This window comes from Nerophis ophidion, linkage group LG17 (genome assembly GCF_033978795.1).
Source record: "Nerophis ophidion isolate RoL-2023_Sa linkage group LG17, RoL_Noph_v1.0, whole genome shotgun sequence".
Lineage (NCBI taxonomy): Eukaryota > Metazoa > Chordata > Actinopteri > Syngnathiformes > Syngnathidae > Nerophis > Nerophis ophidion.
This window is the reverse complement of record NC_084627.1, coordinates 24,733,395-24,755,341: the sequence shown is the minus strand read 5'-3', so window position 1 is coordinate 24,755,341 and position 21,947 is coordinate 24,733,395. Positions and strand designations below refer to the sequence as shown.

The 21,947-nt window shown below is 42.2% G+C and overlaps 2 protein-coding genes across 4 annotated transcripts in view; one reads left to right on the top strand and one right to left on the bottom strand.

The window, feature by feature from the left end:
• Positions 1 to 10,942, top strand: part of sec16a (SEC16 homolog A, endoplasmic reticulum export factor) — a 22,665-nt gene extending 11,723 nt beyond the window's left edge. For 2 of the 3 annotated variants that reach the window (XM_061876665.1, XM_061876663.1), the window contains 26 exons: positions 301 to 499; positions 673 to 856; positions 931 to 1,073; positions 1,171 to 1,232; positions 1,336 to 1,474; positions 1,539 to 1,781; positions 1,855 to 1,952; positions 2,038 to 2,119; positions 2,204 to 2,321; positions 2,397 to 2,508; positions 2,585 to 2,690; positions 2,790 to 2,930; positions 3,012 to 3,125; positions 3,209 to 3,410; positions 3,488 to 3,936; positions 4,029 to 4,076; positions 4,239 to 4,403; positions 4,484 to 4,567; positions 4,640 to 4,696; positions 4,783 to 4,903; positions 4,969 to 5,109; positions 5,201 to 5,280; positions 7,346 to 7,417; positions 7,778 to 7,837; positions 9,643 to 9,708; positions 9,781 to 10,942. In XM_061876665.1, coding sequence (XP_061732649.1) covers positions 301 to 499; positions 673 to 856; positions 931 to 1,073; positions 1,171 to 1,232; positions 1,336 to 1,474; positions 1,539 to 1,781; positions 1,855 to 1,952; positions 2,038 to 2,119; positions 2,204 to 2,321; positions 2,397 to 2,508; positions 2,585 to 2,690; positions 2,790 to 2,930; positions 3,012 to 3,125; positions 3,209 to 3,410; positions 3,488 to 3,936; positions 4,029 to 4,076; positions 4,239 to 4,403; positions 4,484 to 4,567; positions 4,640 to 4,696; positions 4,783 to 4,903; positions 4,969 to 5,109; positions 5,201 to 5,280; positions 7,346 to 7,417; positions 7,778 to 7,837; positions 9,643 to 9,693 — 3,271 coding nt within the window. In that variant the 3' untranslated portion in view covers positions 9,694 to 9,708; positions 9,781 to 10,942. The remainder of the gene's footprint in view (positions 1 to 300; positions 500 to 672; positions 857 to 930; positions 1,074 to 1,170; positions 1,233 to 1,335; positions 1,475 to 1,538; positions 1,782 to 1,854; positions 1,953 to 2,037; positions 2,120 to 2,203; positions 2,322 to 2,396; positions 2,509 to 2,584; positions 2,691 to 2,789; positions 2,931 to 3,011; positions 3,126 to 3,208; positions 3,411 to 3,487; positions 3,937 to 4,028; positions 4,077 to 4,238; positions 4,404 to 4,483; positions 4,568 to 4,639; positions 4,697 to 4,782; positions 4,904 to 4,968; positions 5,110 to 5,200; positions 5,281 to 7,345; positions 7,418 to 7,777; positions 7,838 to 9,642; positions 9,709 to 9,780) is intronic. The other variant, XM_061876664.1, reaches the window with a different exon arrangement.
• On the bottom strand, positions 8,256 to 21,947 carry LOC133536261 (uncharacterized). The gene is made up of 6 exons (XM_061876666.1): positions 21,608 to 21,947; positions 13,300 to 13,417; positions 13,114 to 13,232; positions 12,886 to 12,985; positions 11,385 to 11,506; positions 8,256 to 11,307 (listed from the first exon to the last, which is right to left on the bottom strand). The coding sequence occupies exons 1-6, from the start codon at positions 21,687 to 21,689 to the stop codon at positions 11,204 to 11,206; spliced, it is 645 nt and encodes a 214-aa protein (XP_061732650.1). The 5' UTR covers positions 21,690 to 21,947; the 3' UTR covers positions 8,256 to 11,203.

The window sequence follows — 21,947 nt, the reverse complement described above, 5'->3', positions numbered from 1 at the left end:
TAGCAGGCTTTTGCTAATGTTTATAAGTTAGTACAAAAAAAAATAAAGTGTTATTTTCTTACATAGGGATTGTGAATGATGGGTGAAATTTAGAAAAATAAAAAGAGCAGTTCCCCTATAACGGATGCTTGATGTCTAATAAAGTGTACGTCCTTTTTTGTATCGTTTTTTTAATTTGATCAAAAAAACTTGCACAAGATTAATTAGTTTTGCCGTAGTAAAAGTTTCTTTTTTGCTGTTCATTGTGTTACATTTGCAAATGTGGCACTGGCTGTTAAATAAATACTGTCATTCTTACAGGAAAGAAGGCTATGATGACCAGTGGCGGTACTACCCTGGTTATGATAGTAGTTTCGATGATGATTACCGCCGGCGTGGAGAGGCATACAATGACGACTTTGACCGACGCAGTGTACATAGTGAGCAGTCGGCACACAGCGGGCACAGCTCTCATAGCCACCACAGCAGGCGTAGCAGTTTCAGCTCAAGGTCGCAACAGGTACAAGAATGTTTCTTTCATCAAATTATTTGAATTTGTACTTATTTTTCTTTATGACGCATACTAATGTATAAAACATGTTTTTGCGGCAATAATGAGTAACTCAATAGGTCCTAAAATGCATGCTTCTCTTGGAATATTAACAAGTTTTGGTTATCCTCTCCCCCCTACAGAGTCAGGTGTACAGGAGCCAGCCAGACTTGGTGTCAGCAGGCTATGATGCCACATCATCCACTTTAGCAGTGGATTATTCCTACGGACAGTATCCCAACCAGACGGATGCCTCCCAGAACTACGAGCAGTATCTGTATCCCTCTGGCTACAAAGCAGACAGCACCTGGGTTGCCACTGAACAGCGTAAGTTTGCACTCCTGTTTCAGAAAATGTATTAATTATTATTCTCTCTCACATTGGAAATATTCTCCCTGTAGCGCCACCACGTCCAGTAACCCCAGAGAAGTTTACAATGCCCCACCGTTGTGCCCGCTTTGGACCTGGTGGTCATCTGGTTCAGGTTCTGCCTAATCTTCCCTCAGCTGGTCAACCTGCTCTTGTTGATATTCACAACCTTGAGGTACATTTTTGATAATTCTACGTTGTTGTGTTTTAAGAAAATTATTTCAAATGTGGTATTTGTTAAACATTTAGTTGGATTTGTGTTTCCTTTTTAGACTATGATGCAGAAAACTTCGGATCAGGAAGAACTACGAGCCTTTCCTGGACCTCTTCTTAAGTATGTTTTAATAATTGATTCACATCTTTTTAAGATTTGTATTAATTTGGTTTTAGAAGTCCTTGCCAAACCAAATCATATTTTTTTCATGTTCACCCTTAAGGGAGGAAACTCACAAGGTTGACGTTATAAAGTTCTCCCAGAATAAAGCACTGGCATGTTCCTATGACGACAACCTCTTAGACCGGGACTCTGCTCGCCTACTTTGGGACTTTATTGTTTTGCTGTGTAGACAAAATGGGGTAAGTTAATGGAAAAACATAAATATGTATTTTTTGTGATGTAATACGAAAACACTTTTTTTAGACTGTAGTTGGCACAGATATTGCTGACCTGTTGTTGAAAGAGCATCGCTCTGTGTGGCTACCCGGCAAGAGTCCTAATGAAGCAAATTTAATTGATTTCAACAATGAACCACTGGCAAGAGCGGAGGAGGAGCCAGGAACTGGGCCGCTGTCCCTTCTGTCAGACACTTTCATGACGGTCCCAGAAAACGTTGGCAAAGAAACTGAACGCTTTAGAGAGTTGCTATTGTTTGGCCGCAAGAAGGTAAGAAGGCCTCTGAATATAGTTTGTTTTTCAATTCAAAAATACTATAACATGCTCTTTTTCGACACAATAGGATGCACTTGAAGCTGCTATGAAGGGAGGTCTCTGGGGACACGCCCTCCTTTTGGCCAGCAAGATGGACAACAGGACACACGCACGTGTAATGACAAGGTAACCTCTGAAATTGCCTATGCCTTTTTCACTTGATTGTCCTTTTAAAAACGTGCACAGTTGTCATATTATTTGTACATGCCAGGTTCGCCAACAGTTTGCCTATTAATGACCCTCTCCAGACAGTGTATCAGCTCATGTCAGGGAGAATGCCTGCATCAGCTACTGTAAGTCTGTTGGATCGATTAAAAACATGTGGCAATTAAAGTATGTTGTCACTATTTACATCTTGAGGTTCTCTTTGTTCGTAGTGTTGCGGTGAGGCAAAGTGGGGCGATTGGCGCCCTCACCTGGCCATGGTGCTATCAAACCTGACACACACGTTGGACCTTGATACACGCACTATCACAACTATGGGAGACACTCTTGGTATGATGAAACCAAAATTAATAACATTCGTTATTTCAAGAACCACTTTAGCGTTGTTTTAATTTTGTTTGTCAGCTTCAAAGGGGCTCATTGATGCAGCACACTTCTGCTACTTGATGGCTCAAGTTGGCCTTGGTGTATACACGAAAAAGAGCACCAAGATGGTTCTGATAGGCTCCAACCACAGGTAATGCACCAATGGGGACATGTGTATTTAGATAAAGTAGCCCACATATAAAACGTGTTATCTATCTTTGGTTCAGTTTGTCTTTCTTCGACTTTGCAACCAACGAAGCAATCCAGAGGACAGAAGCCTATGAGTACGCTCAATCTCTGGGCTCCCAGCCTTGCTCACTGCCCAATTTTCAGGTATTTTGTCACTAATATTCAGCTTATAGTTGTTGAAGTATACTTTCTGTTAATCGAAAGAAGAATTGTACGGTTCTTTTACCTTATGTGTCATTTAAGGTTTTCAAGTTGATCTATGCATGCCGTTTGGCTGAAGCAGGTCTGAGTGCACAGGCCTTCCACTACTGTGAAGTCATCTCTCGGACTGTCCTTATGCAGCCGTCCCATTACTCCCCCGTTTTCATTAGCCAAGTCATCCAGGTAAGCACCTTTCATGTCTTTGTGGTCTTTTTAAATCTTGAGAGAACATACAAATGCCGGTCTTCTGTTAATGGTTGACAGATGTCTGAAAAGCTCCGATTCTTTGACCCACAACTGAAAGAGAGGCCAGAGCAGGAATGGTTCAATGAGCCAGATTGGCTGATCCAGCTCAGACAGCTGGATGGGCAGATCAGGGTGAGCAGGACGACAATTTTATGCATTCGGAAATGAAAACCCAAGTTGGGGGAAAAACTCATGCAACCCATATTCTTTTTTAGACTGGGGCAATTACTTATAACCCCGACAGAATTACTCCAACACAGTTTTCCAGCAGCAGCCCAAGCTCAGATCTCGAGCACCCCAGTCCAGCTGAACCTTACAACATGTCAATGGATGTGGATGGCCCCACCGCTGACAATCCATTGATGAGCTCATTGCTGCCTGGGTCTCCACCACAGGGTGTACAGCTGATGCCGCCAGGTTTGTGGAATCATTTGATCACTGTATTTATTGCTTTCAACCCGTTATGAATTAGAAGTATGTCACTTTTCTATTAGCTCCTACCTCCATTCTCCAAGATGGAATGGCCCAGTCTCAGCCCCCTGGCAACATGCCTGAATTCTACCCAGTTCCACCAAGTGGAGCACCCGGACATATTCCTATGTCAGGCTACCCTCCTCAGGATCCCACATATGGTCATCCCCACTTCCATCCTCCACCTGAGCAGTCAGAAATGTATCCAGGAGCTTATCAGCAACCATGCCACTCACCCTCTCAAGTGAGCCAGATGTCACCACTCATGCCCCCACCCCAGGTGCCGCATTCACCGGTGCAAATGAGCCATCAGCTGCCTGCGCACATGCCACCGTCACCTGGGCATGTTCCCTCCCACGAGCCCCCGTCTCACATCCACCATGAGATGCATATGACTCAATCAATATCCAGCTCCCCACGCAAATTCTCCCTCACACCTCAGATGGACTTCTATGACCACATGGCACAGCTGGTTGGTGACATCACTGTCATACCCACGTCAAAAAACTAATTGATCACTTTATGGTGTCATGCAAAAAATAATTATGTAATTTTTTTGTTCAGGGTCCCGGAAGGAGATCCAGGACTACTTCGCAGTCTTCGGTGCACCGGGTGCGTTGGTGTGTCTTTCTTGAAAAAAAGTTGTGTTTTCACAGAACAGAAGTGGTAGAAAAGTTCAAAAGACAAAAATAATTAGCCAACTCAACTAACAAGTAATATTTAAATGTTATCGGCAGGATCACTGTAGTCTTATAAGAGGTTGCCTATTTACAGGCTTCGGGGCGTCGTTCTCGTACTACATCTGAGTCTTCGACTCATTCCGGAGGGCGTGAGAGAAGTAATTCGGCTGTCAAGCAGGCCTCTCCTCCGCCTCCCTCTATTCCTGAACAGCCCCGCAAAGAGGAGACGAAGAAAGCTAAAAAGGACTCCCCCAAAAAGGTTCATTTTTACCCCGTGTTATTCTGATCCGTTATCTTACAATAAGTGTTTACTACAAGTTTGTCTTACTCACACACAAGAGTGGTGGCGGCGTGGGCTGGCTGACGTGGCTTTACAGGAAGGGCAAGAATGAGGCTCACTTACCAGATGATAAAAACAAATCTGTAAGCCATCGATATTTGCAAAATCTTCATTTTAAACCTGTGATCCCTAATGATAAAATATCTCTTTGTTAGATTGTGTGGGACGGAACGAAGCAGAAATGGGTAGACTTAAACGAGCCAGAGGAGGAGGTTTGTACTGATCCCTATTTCTTAATGAGATGCAATGCTGTATTGTGAATTAAATAATATCAAAGGTGCCTTTATCTCTATGTTAGAGTAAGCTCCTTCCACCACCTCCTCCTGGGTTCCCCAAGATGGCTCCCATGCCTGCTGTTGCAGGGCCTGCATCATCCCCAAGCAGCGGTCCTCCAGTAAACATGTTCTCCAGGAGAGCCGGTAAGATAAAGTTTATTCAATGAGGCCTTCAGAAAAAATAATTGAGTGTATTTTTGCTTTTTCAGGCATTAGGAGTCGATATGTGGATGTGCTCAACCCCGGTGTAGCTGCTAAACCAGCCGGATTGGCTCCTGCTCCTCCTATGGACCTTTTTGCTCCTCTTGCACCAATGTCAATGCCTGCAAACCTATTTGTGCCTAGTTCAGGTATGTGGCACAGATTACAGGTAATTGTATAATAAGAGCATTAAACTGTAAAGGTGCAGTGATGACTACATGTGTCTTTACTGCACTATAGCTCCCTATGATCAACAACCTCTAGAGGGCAGTGAAGGGTCGAATCAGGAACAGACCTCATCAAACAGCTCGGTTCCACAGGTATCTGCCTGATTTCATCAGAATAATTTGTCATCTCAGAACTAAAATGTAACAATTATGAGCACCCCAACTTTCAAGGTTTTTTAGATACGAGCTGTCTCTCTACTTTTTGTTTTGCTTCAACTTGCAAACATAATTTGAGTTAAGAGCCTCCCGCCATTAGCTGCCATAACAATTGCCACAGTGAACCCCAGATCATTTGCTCAAAAACATCCGGTCCTACTTGCTGCCAATCGCTTATAGGGATCCCAATAACTTTAGTTTCCAAAAATTGGAAACCATTAACAGCAGTCCAGCTTCTTATACAACCTTTTAGTTGAAGTTTGTGATGTTGTCCTGCTGCTGAGGTTTGCTCCGCCAACCGGGGCTCCTTTCCTGCCCACCACGCCTATTGGGGCACAGCACTTTTTTAGGAATTTTATCTATTTTTAACAATCATGAGAGACAAAAACACACTTCTTTTTTTTGTTAATGATTTTAAAAATGATAAAAAATGTTTGATAGTAAGTAATAGGAGTCACCATTGTAACTTTCAAAGCCCTCTAAAACAACTTCAAACCCCTCCAGCAACGTTTTAGTGCAAGTCTATATATAATGTAGTAACAGACACTTTCATAACAATAAGTAATATGTTCAATATTCACCATATTTTATAATTTAATCATTTCCAGGACTTTTTTCCACGCATTGATTTATGTTTTCATAGCAGCACACGTCTGGCTTCTGGCAACATGTGTGTTCCTACTTCCAGAATTGAACACTAGTGTGTTCTCTAATCATGGCAGAGTTGGTAACAGACAACGAAAACGACACATTTTGGACAAATGAGGATTTACAACCTTATACGTTTGCAGCTAAATATAGTGCTGCTTATAGAAACAAGCACAAAGGAAGAGTGAAACGTTGAAGCAGACGGAAGCCGGCAGAGGGGGATGAAAGCGATTTTGACGTTATAAATGTGGAACTTGGAGCCAAGCTATTTTGACATAAATGAATTGCTTACCCAAAACCAACAGGAAATGTCCCCGGCCCGCTAGACTAGACGAACAACTGTCCATCGAGTAAGTCACTTTAATATCGATCATGATACACGCAGCATGCCATGCGTGTTATTAAAACTACAGTACATACGCTGTCTGCTCAGCTGCGTACAAACAAAAGATTAAATGCAGGCTAATACTTTACAGACATTAATATGATTGCTCATTGTTATCAGTCAGTACAAATTGGTTTTGTATTGCAGTATTGTTGTTGTAGAAGCTAGCTTATCTCTTTCCGTAGTTAATACCGAAGCATGCCGATGTGTTACTATGATAGAAAGAGTTCCTCTGTGTTCGCTTTTACAATAACAATGTCGTCAAAGTTTGGTTATTTTACGCGTCACGGAACGTAAATGAAGTAATGTTGACAGATTTTGAATGCATTTTTAAAGTGATGTAGATGTAGAATTTATTGTTCCCATTAGCTGCATTGCTAGCCACCAAGATTGAGACGATTTGTATATGTTAGAAAGCGAAAAAAAAATAATTTTGTCTTCTTGTCTCATAATGACTGTGAACGATAGGCACAATTCCAAAAAAAAGTGCAGTTCCCCTTTAAAGCTACTTCTGGATACAATATTATTACATTACTTAATGAAACCACTGTACATTCTGTTTAATTGTGTTTCAAACAATATTTCTTATCTAAAAGTATTTTTTTATTTTTAAAAGGCATTGTACATGGTACAATTGTACCGTTTTGACGGACAAGCACACAATAAATTGAATTCAATTTAATTTCTATTGGCGGCGCTGATTAGAGTTTTGAGTTACAAGCTCGTAAGTTGAGGTACTGCTGTATTTGCTATTACAACAATTCTGTAATGTGCATTACAAACAGTATCTAGGTAGAACATCATCAGTGCCTAACGATTATTCAAATGTACATTCAAGCAAATGTTTTTGTATTTATTTAAAAGTTTTTACCTATAGAACAATTTAACTGCTTCAATGGGTTTGAGTTAAGTTTGAACACTAAGTTTTCCATATGCCAATTCATTCTTTTCTTTCTTAAAATCTTCAAGATGTTCAATCCAACGCTGTTACCGCCTGTCCCACAAGGTCCTTCTGTGCATGATGGGTCGCTTTCTGGAGAGGTGAGATCAATTGTTGCTTTGTCTTCGGCGGCCTTCGAACCGCCATTCCGCCACTGAAACATAACGCTCGACACCTAACAGCCACGCGAGTGCAGTTTTCTAACTTGCCTTACTGAGCACATGACACAATATAATACAGCATGTCCATTTAAATCCTTGCTCATAATCATCTTTGTTAGAAATCATTTTGTGATGAAAACTTAAAAGTCTTCATATCTGTTTTTTTTTTTTCACTCGAAGAACCATTTTCATATTTCCGAGCTAGTCAGCTGTGACTTAAACAGATGCATGGGAGAAAAATAATAAAGCTTTGTGGTTTGTTTTCTTGTCCAATGTTTATTTCCCTCCCGCTGTCCTCAGCTCTCACGTTCTAGCTCAATGAGTTCTTTATCACGCGAAGTGAGTCAGCATTTAAACCAGGTACTTCTTTATAAGGTTTTTTTCAAGTGGTTCATAACCTTCCTTACCCCTCTACCTACCCTACACAACGCCGCCTGCTGCTCTCCCTCACACTTCTCATTGCATCAGTAGTAGCATGCTTTAAGTGTTTGCCAAGATGCTTTGCTGTCCATTCAATGTGGTAATGTGTGCCTGCTCACTACCTGCCTGCTGTCTCCAACATTTGTTTAGCTTCTGAGCGAGGGAGGCTGACAGTTGCAAAACAAAATTGCAATGATGTGGTCAAATGCAGTGTAGTGAGTGTATGTATAGTGCCAGCATTAGGTTGAAACGTGGTAATTATTAAATAAATGCATTATTTTAAGTAATGGTTATTTATAGGGGTGTGGGAAAAAATTGATTTGAATTAATCGCGATTCTCACATTGTGCGATTCAGAATCGATTCTCAATTTTTTTAATCAATCCAACAAAACAATACACAGCAATACCATAACAATGCAATCCAATTCCAAAACCAAACCTGACCCAGCAACACTCAGAACTGCAATAAACGGAACAATTGAGAGAAGACACAAACACGACACAGAACAAACCAAAAGTAGTGAAACAAAAATGAATATTATCAACAACAGTATCAATATTAGTTATAATTTCAGCATAGCAGTGATTAAAAATCCCTCATTTAAATTATCATTAGACATTTATGAAAATTAAAAAAAGAACAATAGTGTCATAGTGGCTTACGCTTAGAATAGAATAGAAAGTACTTTATTGATCCCCGGGGGAAATTCAGCACCACAGTTCGCTCACAATAAACAATAATAATAATAATTAATATACAACATATGAATAATATAAATATATTCTACATTTAAGTGCAGTCAAGAAGGAACATATGCATTATACAGTCTGATGGCTGTCGGTATGAAGGACCTCCTGTGTCGTTCCGTGCATCGCATCTCATAAGCTTGACAACACACCGTGTCCAATATTTTGAGTCATATTTTTGGTTCGTTTAATAGTTAAAACAAATTTACATTATTGTAATCGGTTGATAAATCATTGTCCTTTACAATTATAAAAGCTTTTTACAATAATCTACTACTCTGCTTGCATGTCAGCAGACTGGGGTAGATCCTGCTGAAATCCTATGTATTGAATGAATAGAGAATCCATTTGAATCGGGAAAAAATCGTTTTTGAATCGAGAATCGTGTTGAGTTGAAAAAACCCGCGCCGTAGTTATTTACCCATAGATATTCGGAAATTATTTTTTTGTAACTAGTGAGAATCTGGCCAATCATTGGTAGGAAATTACAGCATGCTTGGTTGTCATATATCAAAACGTGAAGCACGCCAGATTGTCATCAGTCAGAGCGCAACATATTGGGTGGTCATTGGTCAGAAAGTAAGTCATGCTGGGAGCTCTTTGGTCCAACCAAGCCTGTTAAAAATGCATTGGTCAAAGAGTGAATCAGGCTTAGTAGCCATTGGTCAGAGAATAGAACATGCTGGGTAATCAGTGGTCCTACAGTGAAGCACGGTCGGTAGTCCTTGGTCTTAATGGGACGCATGGTTGGTAGTCATTGGTCAGTATTGAAGCATGCTGAAGATGTGTATTTGTTGTGATGCAGCTCCATTAACCCTCCATAGTATCTGCATGGTTACTAAACAAAGTTACAGTATTGATAACACAATTTATTTAGCTTGTGTTGTTGTAATATGAGGGCAGCACTGGAAGTGTGTCTTTTTTTTGTTCTGTGGCTCTGCTCCGCCAGCAACGGAAGGGACACGAGGACTGTAGTAACTCTTGCTTGTCTCTGCAGAGTCGTCCAAGCCTGAGGAATGCATCTGTAGGGGGTGGCACCTTTTCGTAACCTATGTGAACACAGGTGGAGACTAACAAACCTTACCTCATATCCCACCCCCGCTTTATATTCATTTGTTTGTTCTTCTCATGTAAGTGATATCTGGAGGAGTTGATGAAGTGAACATCTCGACTGTAAGCACTTGTTGGACTAAGTGTTTCGCTACCTGGAAGTCAACGAAGCATGAAGATGAGCTGCTGTGTGTCTGAAGGAACCTTTCTCGGAGAACGACTATTCACCATCGTGTCAGTCAACAGTTTAGCCACTTGTTCCTTTTGAATTCCATAATGGCTACAAATTATATTTTTTAACAAATCTAGTGTTTTTTCTTGAGCAGAAGTCTCTGCTGCCTTCACATAAACATGCAGGCATTACATAGTGTACAAATAAAAGCCCTCTCTGCTGTCCAGCTTCACTTTAATCACAAGCAGCATCCTGTATCTTCTCAGTCTTGTGTCTTAAAAGTCCAATAGTTTGACTGATTTTGTGTGAGATGGATAGAGAGAAAGAAGCACCTTTTTATAAGTTTCCTATTGTGGTGTTGTATGCCGTTCTTCAGGGTTCCACTGGAGACAGCATGCTGTGTGCAAGAATGACCAGTGTCTGTAGTGCGTTGTCTGCTGTGTTGTGTGCTTTCCCTCCTGTCAATGACTACAAGCAAACAGACTGGAGTTGGACTAATTCAGCGATGTGAAGATGCCGCATGTTTCCACATAATTTATTTCATGTCCTCCTTTCAATCAATGAGTCAACTTTGAAGGGCTTTTGGTCCCAGTTTGGACCAAATATTTCCCGCCCAATGAGTAGTGTCTTCGGACCAGCAGGAATCATGAACAGTGCTAAAAATAAAAAATAAATATATCCAAATATTTGTATATTTTATTGATTGTATTAATGGGCTTTATGCATAAATAAGTGTGTAAGAGAGAGTGCATGTGTGGAGAACTTAATTTGTGTGTGTAATTAGCTTAGAAGAGAAACATTTGATCCACCACAAATGTCATGAATTTTGTGTTTGTATTAATTGCCCATCCCCCAAATCTACATTGTATATGAAGAAGTGTACTTTCAAGTACACATTGTAATTTAATGACAGTTTTAATTGAATCATAATTCCTACACTCACCTCATATTTCATTAAGTTTATTTGTGAATTTGTAATATTTGAAATGGTCCCAATTTGTTTCAGGAAAGCAAGCTTTCATTTGATCATGTAAAAACACAGACAAGTACTGAATAAAAAGGTATTTTTGTGTTATGTAGCGCTATGAAACGTGTATTTTGTTTTATGTAACATGGATTACCACACCTGCACTATTTATGGAGAATATCCTCTGAAGAATGTCAAACAATGTCAGTGTAACTTAAGTCATCAAATTAGCATTTTGTAAAGTTCAAAGTTATAACAAAATCGTAAATACACATTACTCAAGTAAATCAAAAGCTTAAACTTGTACTCATTGTTTTCAGTCCAAAGTTCAGTTGTCCAGCTCAACACCAATATGGATTGTATTCTTGTTTATGTCTCCAGAGCTGCTTGTGCTTTCTGCACAGCAGCCTCCAGCATGGTACGCTCACTTAGCAGCTGGTGGAGAACACCTGTGTCCATCTCCAGCAGCATGCCTACACAAAGAGGGAACTGGAAGTAAATGTTTACGTAGTTGGTGGAGATGGCGGAACACGCTGTAGTCTCAGTTTACCGGTAATGTCGTGTGCATGACACTGGTCTAATTTCTCCACCAGTGAGAAGAGCTTTTCTCCCAACCTCTCTGCATCTTCAGTGTCTGAAAAGTCACTGATGTCTGTCTCCTCCACATGCTGTCTGTAAACACATCACATATCAGGAAGAACATCTTCAATTAGACCGTTGATTGATTCAAATGTTCTAATTTCTCATGTGAAAAAGTACAAACCCTGTTTCCATATGAGTTGGGAAATTGTGTTAGATGTAAATATAAACAGAATACAATGATTTGCAAATCATTTTCAACACATTTCAACATCTACGGTCCATACCATCAAAAGGTTCAGAGAATCTGGAGAAATCACTCCATGTAAGCGGAATGGCCGGAAACCAACATTAGACCGTGACCTTCGATCCCTCAGACGGCACTATATAAAAACCGACATCAATCTCTAAAGGATATCACCGCATGGGCTCAGAAACACGTCAAAAAAACACTGTCACTAAATACAGTTTGTCGCTACATCTGTAAGTGCAAGTTAAAGCTCTATTATGCAAAGCGAAAGCCATTTATCAACAACATCCAGAAACTCCGCCGGCTTCTCTGGGCCCGAGATCATCTAAGATGGACTGATGCAAAGTGGAAAATTGTTCTGTGATCTGACGAGTCCACATTTCAAATTGCTTTTGGAAATATTTGACATTGTGTCATCCAGACCAAAGGGGAAGCGAACCATCCAGACTTTTATCGACGCAAAGTTCAAAAGCCAGCATCTGTGATGGTATGGGGGTGCATTAGTGCCCAAGGCATGGGTAACTTACACATCTGTGAAGGCACCATTAATGCTGAAAGGTACATACAAGTTTTGGAACAACATATGCTGCCATCTAAGCGCCGTCTTTTTCATGGCATTGTCTTTTCCAGAAAGACAATGCCAAGCCACATTCAGCACGTGTTACAACAGCGTGGCTTGGTAAAAAAAGAGTGCAGGTACTTTCCTGGCCCGCCTGCAGTCCAGACCTGTCTCCCAACGAAAATGTGTGGCGCATTATGAAGCGTAAAATACGACAGCGGAGACTGTTGAACGACTGAAGCTCTACATAAAACAAGAATGGGAAAGAATTCCACTTTCAAAGCTTCAACAATTAGTTTCCTCAGTTCCCAAACGTTTATTGAGTGTTGTTAAAAGAAAAGGTGATGTAACAAAGTGGTGAACATGCCCTTTCCAAACTACTTTGGCACGAGTTGCAGCCATGAAACTCTAAGTTAATTATTTGCAAAAACAAAATTAGGTTTATGAGTTTGAACATCAAATATGTTGTCTTTGTAGTGCATTCAATTGAATATGGGTTGAAAGGGATTTGCATGTCATTGTATTCCGTTTATATTCACATCTAACACAATTTTCCAACTCATATGGAAACAGGGCTTGTAAATAAAAAGTAGGCTTCACTATAATTCACCTTTAAGTGCAAATATGAGAATGATCTACAAAGCCAGAATATAAGTCACATACTCTTTTAAAGTCCTGAGCGCTTTGTTCACCTGCTCTTCCAGCTGTTTGGGATCCGAGAGAAGATTTAAAACAGCTTTCTTGTGCTGCTCCAGTAACATACCTTGTGGAAATTAAGCAAAATGTGCATCTTCATACACAATTAACAATGCTTTGAGCAAGACTGTTTGGCCAATGTGTTGTTCAGAGATGTTGATATGAAGCAGTGCATTAAACAAGAAGCTAACAGACCTGTGATCTTCTGTGAGTAACCAGTGTCGAAAACATTTACAAGGTCAAAAAGCTGCTCGCCCAAAGAGTCTGAAGACACCGAAAGGTCATCATCTTCTTTACTCTTTATTTTGCTGCAACTAATCATGTATATAAGTCAAACACATCTAAAACTTCATTCAATCCAGTCTCCTCTTCTGCATGTACCTGGGCTCCTTCTGGTCCAACTGCAAAGCGCCAACTGCTTTTTCCACAGCTGCATTGAGCATGGCCTCATCTTGCAGTATCTGACTCAAAACATGACCAGGAAGTTCCAGCAGCATACCTGAGGGGAAGGGATGCAGGTACATACTTCACAAGCAGGCACGTGCACACATAGGGCCCAATGGGTGCTTGAGCCCCTGCCCTTTTTTGCCTTGTCTTAAAAAGTGGCCTCTGCCTGCGTGTTTTTTTCTTTTTTTTTTTTCTTTAAACAACATTAATAAATTCCTGTCAGGGATGTAAAAAAACCCTCCAAAAAACAGCGGTACAAAAACTCCACGTTTTCTTGTAATACCGGGTTGTTTGATCCTGCCGCTTCCGCCAGAGAGAGAGAGAGAAAGGGCGAGTAAGTGAGTAAGTGAAAGAGAGAGAGAGCCAACTGCCCCCCTGATGGTGACGTGACAGTGGATCAACTTGAACCTGTGAGTTATGGTCTAGTCGCCATCCACTTATTCAGCATCTAATGTGGGTAATATTTCAGAAAAACGCTGTATTATTCTATTATTCAATGTGTCAGCTTTTGTTTTTGCCGGACGTCGGAGCACGGCGCATCAATTGAGCACGGCACATCTAATCCGCACAGAGCAGAGCGGATCGTGCAGGACAGGAAGTAGTGTACAAAATACAAAATAAAACACTGGGTTAATTTTCAAAACAAAATGCACCGTGTTTATGGCGGATCACATTTCTCTCACAGTAAAGGTTTAGATATAAAGTTTATTGTGACTTTGCTATTACTTTGTGGGTTAACAAAATAATAATAATAATAATAATGATAATAATAACAATAATAAGAAGACTAATGATAATGATAATAATAATAATAATAATAATTATTATTATTATTATTAATAACAATTTCAGCATTCTGGGGATATAAGATGTAGGTTATCTGTTAGGAATATTACCATCTGTATTTAAACTTGAATCATGTTGATTATGCCTGCAGCACAATGCCAAAAAAAAGAAAGGATACAGAAAATGAAGGAGAAGGCGCGCCAGGAAGCAGCTAAGGGTAGCAGACCTCTTAATGCAGGGGTAGGGAACCTATGGCTCTAGAGCCAGATGTGGCTCTTTTGATGACTGCACCTGGCTCTCAGAAAAATCTTAACTGACATTGTTTAACACGATAAGTAGTGAATAATTCCGCTGGTAATCACAGTGTCAAAAATAACGTTTAAAATATAAAACATTCTCATGCATTTTAATCCAACCACTCGGTTTCTACCGCACCTGTTCAAGATGTCGCATTAATGGCAAGAACTATTTTATTTGTTGGTTACCTTCAGAATAACAATGTCATTAAAAAGAATAAGAGACTTATTATACTCTAAAAATGTTGGTCTTACATAAAAATGCACGCATTTAGTTGTATTCAGTCTTTAAAAATGTTTTATATGGCTTTCACGGAAATACTTTTTAAAATATTTGGCTTGTATGGCTCCCTAAGTGAAAAAGGTTCCCGACCACTGTCTTAATGCATGGCTAAAACCAAGTACTAGCACCAGAATTCAAGAAAGACCACACACCTCAGAAAGTGTCACACCTGAGAGAGAGGTAGAGACCTTAGAATCAACACCTGAGAGAGAGGAGGAGAGTATAGAAACAACACCTGAGAGAAAAGAGGCTTTAGATGCAACTCCTGACACAGAGGAAGCCATAGAAATCCCGGTAAATGTTGGGGAGGAAGAAATGATGAAAACATATGCCACGATTCCAGTGTCCACTGCCACAGTAGAGAGGTCTTTTTCTAAACTGAAGCTGGTCAAAAACTCACTCATAAGCCTATGCACAGAAGACAGGCTGTCTGATCTCCTTCTCCTCTCCATTGAAAAAGACGTAGTCATAAATCACAATGATGTGATCAACATCTACAGGGACATGGCCCCCAGAAGGTTTGGCTACTGATTGTGCATTGATTTCACAGCATTTCATGGAAGCCCTGAATTTACATTGAGGAGCATATGGGTGGCCTCCATCCTACAGCCCTCTACTGGCCCCTGGTCCATATTTTTGGCCCTGTATTGCGTTTCAGTTGTTTAGTCTGAGAGTTAAGTGAGAAAGACCATTAAGTTACAACTTGATGGTGTTTTCATCAAGTAAATGGAAGAAGGACAGATTTTCACATTGAAGTTTTTTCCATTTGGGTATTTATTTTTTTTTCAAAGTTCATGTTCAATATTAAAGTGTTTATCTTTAACAATAAATAGCCTAATAATAAACCAGTGTTTTGTTGCTTTTCACGTCTTCCAAGCTTATGATAATGTGAATTAACTCATTATGACAATCATTTGTTGACACAAAAGAAATGGCAATCACTTTTACCTACAAAGGACACACAGCTTAGTAGTTAGCTTCCTATTAGCAAATTTATCCATCCATCCATCCATCCATCCATCTTCTTCCGCTTATCCGAGGTCGGGTCGCGGGGGCAACAGCCTAAGCAGGGAAACCCAGACTTCCCTCTCCCCAGCCACTTCGTCTAGCTCTTCCTGGGGGATCCCGAGGCGTTCCCAGGCCAGCCGGGAGACATAGTCTTCCCAACTTGTCCTGGGTCTTCCTTGTGGCCTCCTACCGGTTGGACGTGCCCTAAACACCTCCATAGGGAGGCGTTCGGGTGGCATCCTGACCAGATGCCCGAACCACCTGATCTGGCTCCTCTCGATGTGAAGGAGCAGCGGCTTTACTTTGAGTTCCTCCCGGATGGCAGAGCTTCTCACCCTATCTCTAAGGGAAAGCCCCGCCACACGGCGGAGGAAACTCATTTCTACTGCTTGTACCTGTGATCTTATCCTTTCGGTCATGACCCAAAGCTCATGACCATAGGTGAAGATGGGAACGTAGATCGACCGGTAAATTGAGAGCTTTGCCTTCCGGCTCAGCTCCTTCTTCACCACAACGGATCGGTACAACGTCCGCATTACTGAAGACGCCGCACCGATCCGCCTGTCGATCTCATGATCCACTCTTCCCCCACTCGTGAACAAGACTCCTAGGTACTTGAACTCCTCCACTTGGGGCAGGGTCTCCTCCCTAACCCGGAGATGGCATTCCACCCTTTTCCGGGTGAGAACCATGGACTCGGACTTGGAGGTGCTGATTCTCATTCCGGTCGCTTCACACTCGGCTGCGAACTGATCCAGTGAGAGCTGAAGATCCCGGCCAGATCAAGCCATCAGGACCACATCATCTGAAAAAAGCAGAGAACTAATCCTGTGGTCACCAAACCGGAACCCCTCAACGCCTTGACTGCGCCTAGAAATTCTGTCCATAAAAGTTATGAACAGAATCGGTGACAAAGGACAGCCTTGGTGGAGTCCAACCCTCACTGCAAATGTGTTCGACTTACTGCCGGCAATGCGGACCAAGCTCTGGCACTGATCGTACAGGGAGCGGACCGCCACAATAAGACAGTCCGATACCCCATACTCTCTGAGCACTCCCCACAGGACTTCCCGAAGGACACGGTCAAATGCTTTCTCCAAGTCCACAAAGCACATGTAGACTGGTTGGGCGAACTCCCATGCACCCTCAAGAACCCTGCCGAGAGTATAGAGCTGGTCAATAGTTCCACGACCAGGACGAAAACCACACTGTTCCTCCTGAATCCGAGGTTCGACTATCCGGCGTAGCCTCCTCTCCAGTACACCTGAATAAACCTTACCGGGAAGGCTGAGGAGTGTGATCCCACGATAGTTGGAACACACTCTCCGGTCCCCTTTCTTAAAAAGAGGAAACACCACCCTGGTCTGCCAATCCAGAGGTACCGCCCCGATGTCCACGCGATGCTGCAGAGTCTTGTCAACCAAGACAGCCCCACAGCATCCAGAGCCTTAAGGAACTCCGGGCAGACCTCATACACCCCTGGGGCCTTGCCACCGAGGAGCTTTTTAACTACCTCAGCGACCTCAGCCCCAGAAATAGGAGAGTCCAACACAGATTCCTCAGGCACTGCTTCCTCATAGGAAGACGTGTTGGTGGGATTGAGGAGGTCTTCAAAGTATTCCTTCCACCTATCCACAACATCCGCAATTGAGGTCAGCAGAACACCATCCGCACCATACACGGTGTTGATAGTGCACTGCTTCCCCTTCCTGAGGTGGCGGACCATGGTCCAGAATCGCTTTGAAGCCGTCCGGAAGTCGTTTTCCATGGCTTCCCCAAGCCCCTCCCATGTCCGAGTTTTTGCCTCAGCGATCGCTGAAGCTGCACACCGCTTGGCCTGTCGGTACCTGTCCAGTGCCTCCGGAGTCCTATGAGCCAAAAGGACCCGATAGGACTCCTTCTTCAGCTTGACGGCATCCCTCACCGCTGGTGTCCACCAAGGGGTTTTAGGATTGCCGCCCCGACAAGCACCAACTACCTTGCGGCCACAGCTCCGATCAGCCGCCTCGAAAATAGAGGTGCGGAACATGGTCCACTCGGACCATGTTCCAAATTTAATTTTACATTAATTTCCAAATTGTGTAAAGGACCAAAGAAAAATTTCCTGCCCTTTTCTGACTTTGAGCCCCTGCCCCTCTATAATCATAGATGCATAGATGGCGGCGCCCGGAAGGGCTGCGACCTCGAGGAGCTCCTGCTAAATATGGAACATTTGGCAGAAATACCGGACAATTCTACAAACTTTATGGCTGGCCACATCGTGGTCACTCCGTGATCACGTACGACCGCCAGACACTTCTGGAAGTGGACATATCGGGCCGTTTTGGACTGATAGACGCGTGCTTGCTAGACCTGCTAACTAGCACGGGAATACTTTGACGGCTACATCCAGCGGCCTGTGAAGAGGGGGAGTATAGTAGCGGCGGGGGCCGTCTACGGAGCAGACGCCAGCGGTGTGATCGGAAACGCGGATGCCGAGCGGGGCTAAAAACAAAGCAGAAGGCTAATCCCCACAGAACACCACTTCCCTCCAACCTGAAGCCGGATTTAAATGGAAGATGCGAGACTACTGGTCTGGGTAAGGAGTCAGTTAAATTAGAACAAGTTTTTTCTGCTTTGAGTGTTTCAGAGTTGGACATGTGTTTTACTGAGGTGGCTAACTATGATAAGTACAGTTTATCAAAGCAACAAACAAACAATCGGAAAATTCCCGTCGTATCAATTCCTAGTTATGGTCGTAATTATACTAAATGCACTGGGCATAATAAACACAACATTATTAATATTGCTACTACGGATAATTTGATCAAAAATTCCCTAAAACAGCCCACTACCTAAAATATAGGTTTTTTAAACATAAGATCATTGTCTCCCAAAACGTTGTTAGCTAATGATATCATCAGAGACAACAATCTTAACGTCATCGGTCTCAGCGAAACCTGGCTTAAACCAAACGACTTTTTTGCGCTAAACGAGGCATGTCCTCCTAACTTTACACATGCGCATATTGCCCGTCCGCTTAAAAGCTGTTGTCTCACACAAATAATAAATGAACCCACGCATCGCAACGGTAATACGATAGACCTAGTGCTTGTCAGGGGTATCACCGTTTCCAAAGTTACGATACTCCCGTATACTAAAGTGTTGTCCGATCATTACCTTATAAAATTCGAGGTTCAGACGCATGTTCGGCAAACTAATAATAATAAAAACTGCTATAGCAGCCGCAACATTACTACGGTCACAACGACAACTCTTGCTGACCTACTGCCCTCGGTAATGGCACCATTCCCAAAGTATGTGGGCTCTATTGATAACCTCACTAACAACTTTAATGAGGCCCTGCACGAAACCATTGATAACATAGCACCGCTAAAGTTAAAAAAGGCTCCAAAAAAGCGTACCCCGTGGTTTACAGAAGAAACTAGAGCTCAGAAATTATTATGTAGAAAGCAAATGGCGCACGACTAAACTTGAGGTGCACCATTAAGCATGGAGTGATGGTTTAATAACTTATAAACGCATGCTTACCTTAGCTAAAGCTAAATATTACTCAAATCTCATCCACCGTGATAAAAACGATCCTAAATTTTTGTTTAGTACGGTAGCATCGCTAACCCAACAAGGGACTCCTTCCAGTAGCTCCACCCACTCAGCTGATGATTTTATGCAATTCTTTAGTAAGAAAATTGAAGTCAATAGAAAGGAGATTAAAGACAATGCGTCCCAGCTACAACTGGGTTCTATTAACACTGACACGATTGTATATACGGGGGATACTGCCCTCCAAAATAGTTTCTCTTGTTTTGAGGAAATAACATTAGAGGAATTGTTACAACGTGTAAATGGAATAAAACAAACAACATGTTTACTTGACCCACTTCCTGGGAAACTGATCAAGGAGCTCTTTGTATTATTAGGTCCATCAGTGCTAAATATTATAAACTTATCACTTTCCTCGGGCACTGTTCCCCTAGCATTCAAAAAAGCAGTTATTCATCCTCTTCTTAAAAGACCTAACCTCGATCCTGACCTCATGGTAAACTACCGACCGGTGTCTCACCTTCCCTTTATTTCAAAAATCCTTGAAAAAATTGTTGCGGAGCAGTTAAATGAACACTTAGCGTCTAACAATCTATGTGAAACCTTTCAATCCGGTTTCAGGGCAAATCACTCCACGGAAACAGCCCTCGCAAAAATGACTAATGATCTATTGCTAACGATGGATTCTGATGCGTCATCTATGTTGCTGCTCCTCGATCTTAGCGCTGCTTTCGATACCGTCGATCATTAATATTTTATTAGAACGTATCAAAACACGAATTGGTATGTCAGACTTAGCCCTGTCTTGGTTTAACTCTTATCTTACTGATAGGATGCAGTGCGTCTCCCAAAACAATGTGACCTCGGACTACGTTAAGGTAACGTGTGGAGTTCCCCAGGGTTCGGTCCTTGGCCCTGCACTCTTCAGCATCTACATGCTGCCGCTAGGTGACATCATACGCAAATACGGTATTAGCTTTCACTGTTATGCTGATGACACCCAACTCTACATGCCCCTAAAGCTGACCAACACGCCGGATTGTAGTCAGCTGGAGGCGTGTCCGCTAACTTCTTGCAACTCAACGCCAAAAAAACGGAAATGCTGATTATCGGTCCTGCTAGACACCGACCTCTATTTAATGATACAACTCTAACATTTGACAACCAAACAATTAAACAAGGCGACACGGTAAAGAATCTGGGTGTTATCTTTGACCCAACTCTCTCCTTTGAGTCACACATTAAAAGCGTTACTAAAACGGCCTTCTTTCATCTCCGTAATATCGCTAAAATTCGCTCCATTCTGTCCATTAAGGACGCTGAGATCATTATCCATGCGTTTGTTACGTCTCGTCTCGATTACTGTAACGTATTATTTTCGGGTCTCCCCATGTCTAGCATTAAAAGATTACAGTTGGTACAAAATGCGGCTGCTAGACTTTTGACAAGAACAAGAAAGTTTGATCACATTACGCCTGTACTGGCTCACCTGCACTGGCTTCCTGTGCACTTAAGATGTGACTTTAAGGTCTTACTACTTACGTATAAAATACTACACGGTCCAGCTCCATCCTATCTTGCCGATTGTAATGTACCATATGTCCCGGCAAGAAATCTGCGTATTGTACCATATGTCCCGGCAAGAAATCAGCGTTCAAAGGACTCCGGCTTATTAGTGATTCCCAAAGCCCAAAAAAAGTCTGTGGGCTATAGAGCGTTTTCATTTCGGGCTGCAGTACTCTGGAATGCCCTCCCGGTAACAGTTCGAGATGCCACCTCAGTAGAAGCATTTAAGTCTCACCTTAAAACTCATTTGTATACTCTAGCCTTTAAATGGACTCCCTTTTTAGACCAGTTGATCTGCCGTTTCTTTTCTTTTTCTCCTATGTCCCACTCTCCCTTGTGGAGGGGGTCCGGTCCGATCCGGTGGCCATGTATTGCTCGCCTGTGTATCGGCTGGGGACTCTCGCTGCTGTGTTGGATCCGCTTTGGACTGGACTCTTGCGACTGTGTTGGATCCATTATGGATTGAACTTTCACAGTATCATGTTAGACCCGCTCGACATCCATTGCTTTCCTCCTCTCCAAGGTTCTCATTGTCATCATTGTCACCGACGTCCCACTGGGTGTGAGTTTTCCTTGCCCTTATGTGGGCCTACCGAGGATGTCGTGGTTTGTGCAGCCCTTTGAGACACTAGTGATTTAGGGCTATATAAGTAAACATTGATTGATTGATTGATTGATGTGCACGTCCCTGTTCACAAGGTTTGTATAAACAGTGCAAGTATAGAAGTTGCAGTGGCATATGATGGATGTGTTTACTCACCTGTCAGTTTAGCAGCATCGTCGCTGTGTTTGGGGTAGATGCGACTGTACAGCTGCTCACCAAGGACTTCCTCTTCCTCCATGTTTGCTCACTGTGTTATGTCTCCGGACGGGGGCATATCTTTCGAACGGTTTTCCTCATTTCGTCAACTATTTTTTTTTTTATCAAACTCTCACTATCGGAGTATTTAAACCGCAGAACTTTCGTTGCTGTCATGCAATTTATTTCTCAAATAGTCTTTCTGTCGGCTGAAATATTTTACATAACCTGATTGTCAAAAAACGACTTCATAAACAAGAGGCGCTCAATGATGACGTAGAGGACCAACGACGCAAGCGTT

Coding starts and splice junctions, on each gene's coding strand:
- LOC133536261 (XM_061876666.1), bottom strand. CDS start 21,689: ATGGAGGAAGAGGAAGTCCTTGGTGAGCAGCTGTACAGTCGCATCTAC. Junction 13,233..13,299: donor TTGGACCAGAAGGAGCCCAG/GTACATGCAGAA, acceptor ATACATGATTAG/TTGCAGCAAAATAAAGAGTA. Junction 11,308..11,384: donor TCATGCACACGACATTACCG/GTAAACTGAGAC, acceptor CTCTTTGTGTAG/GCATGCTGCTGGAGATGGAC.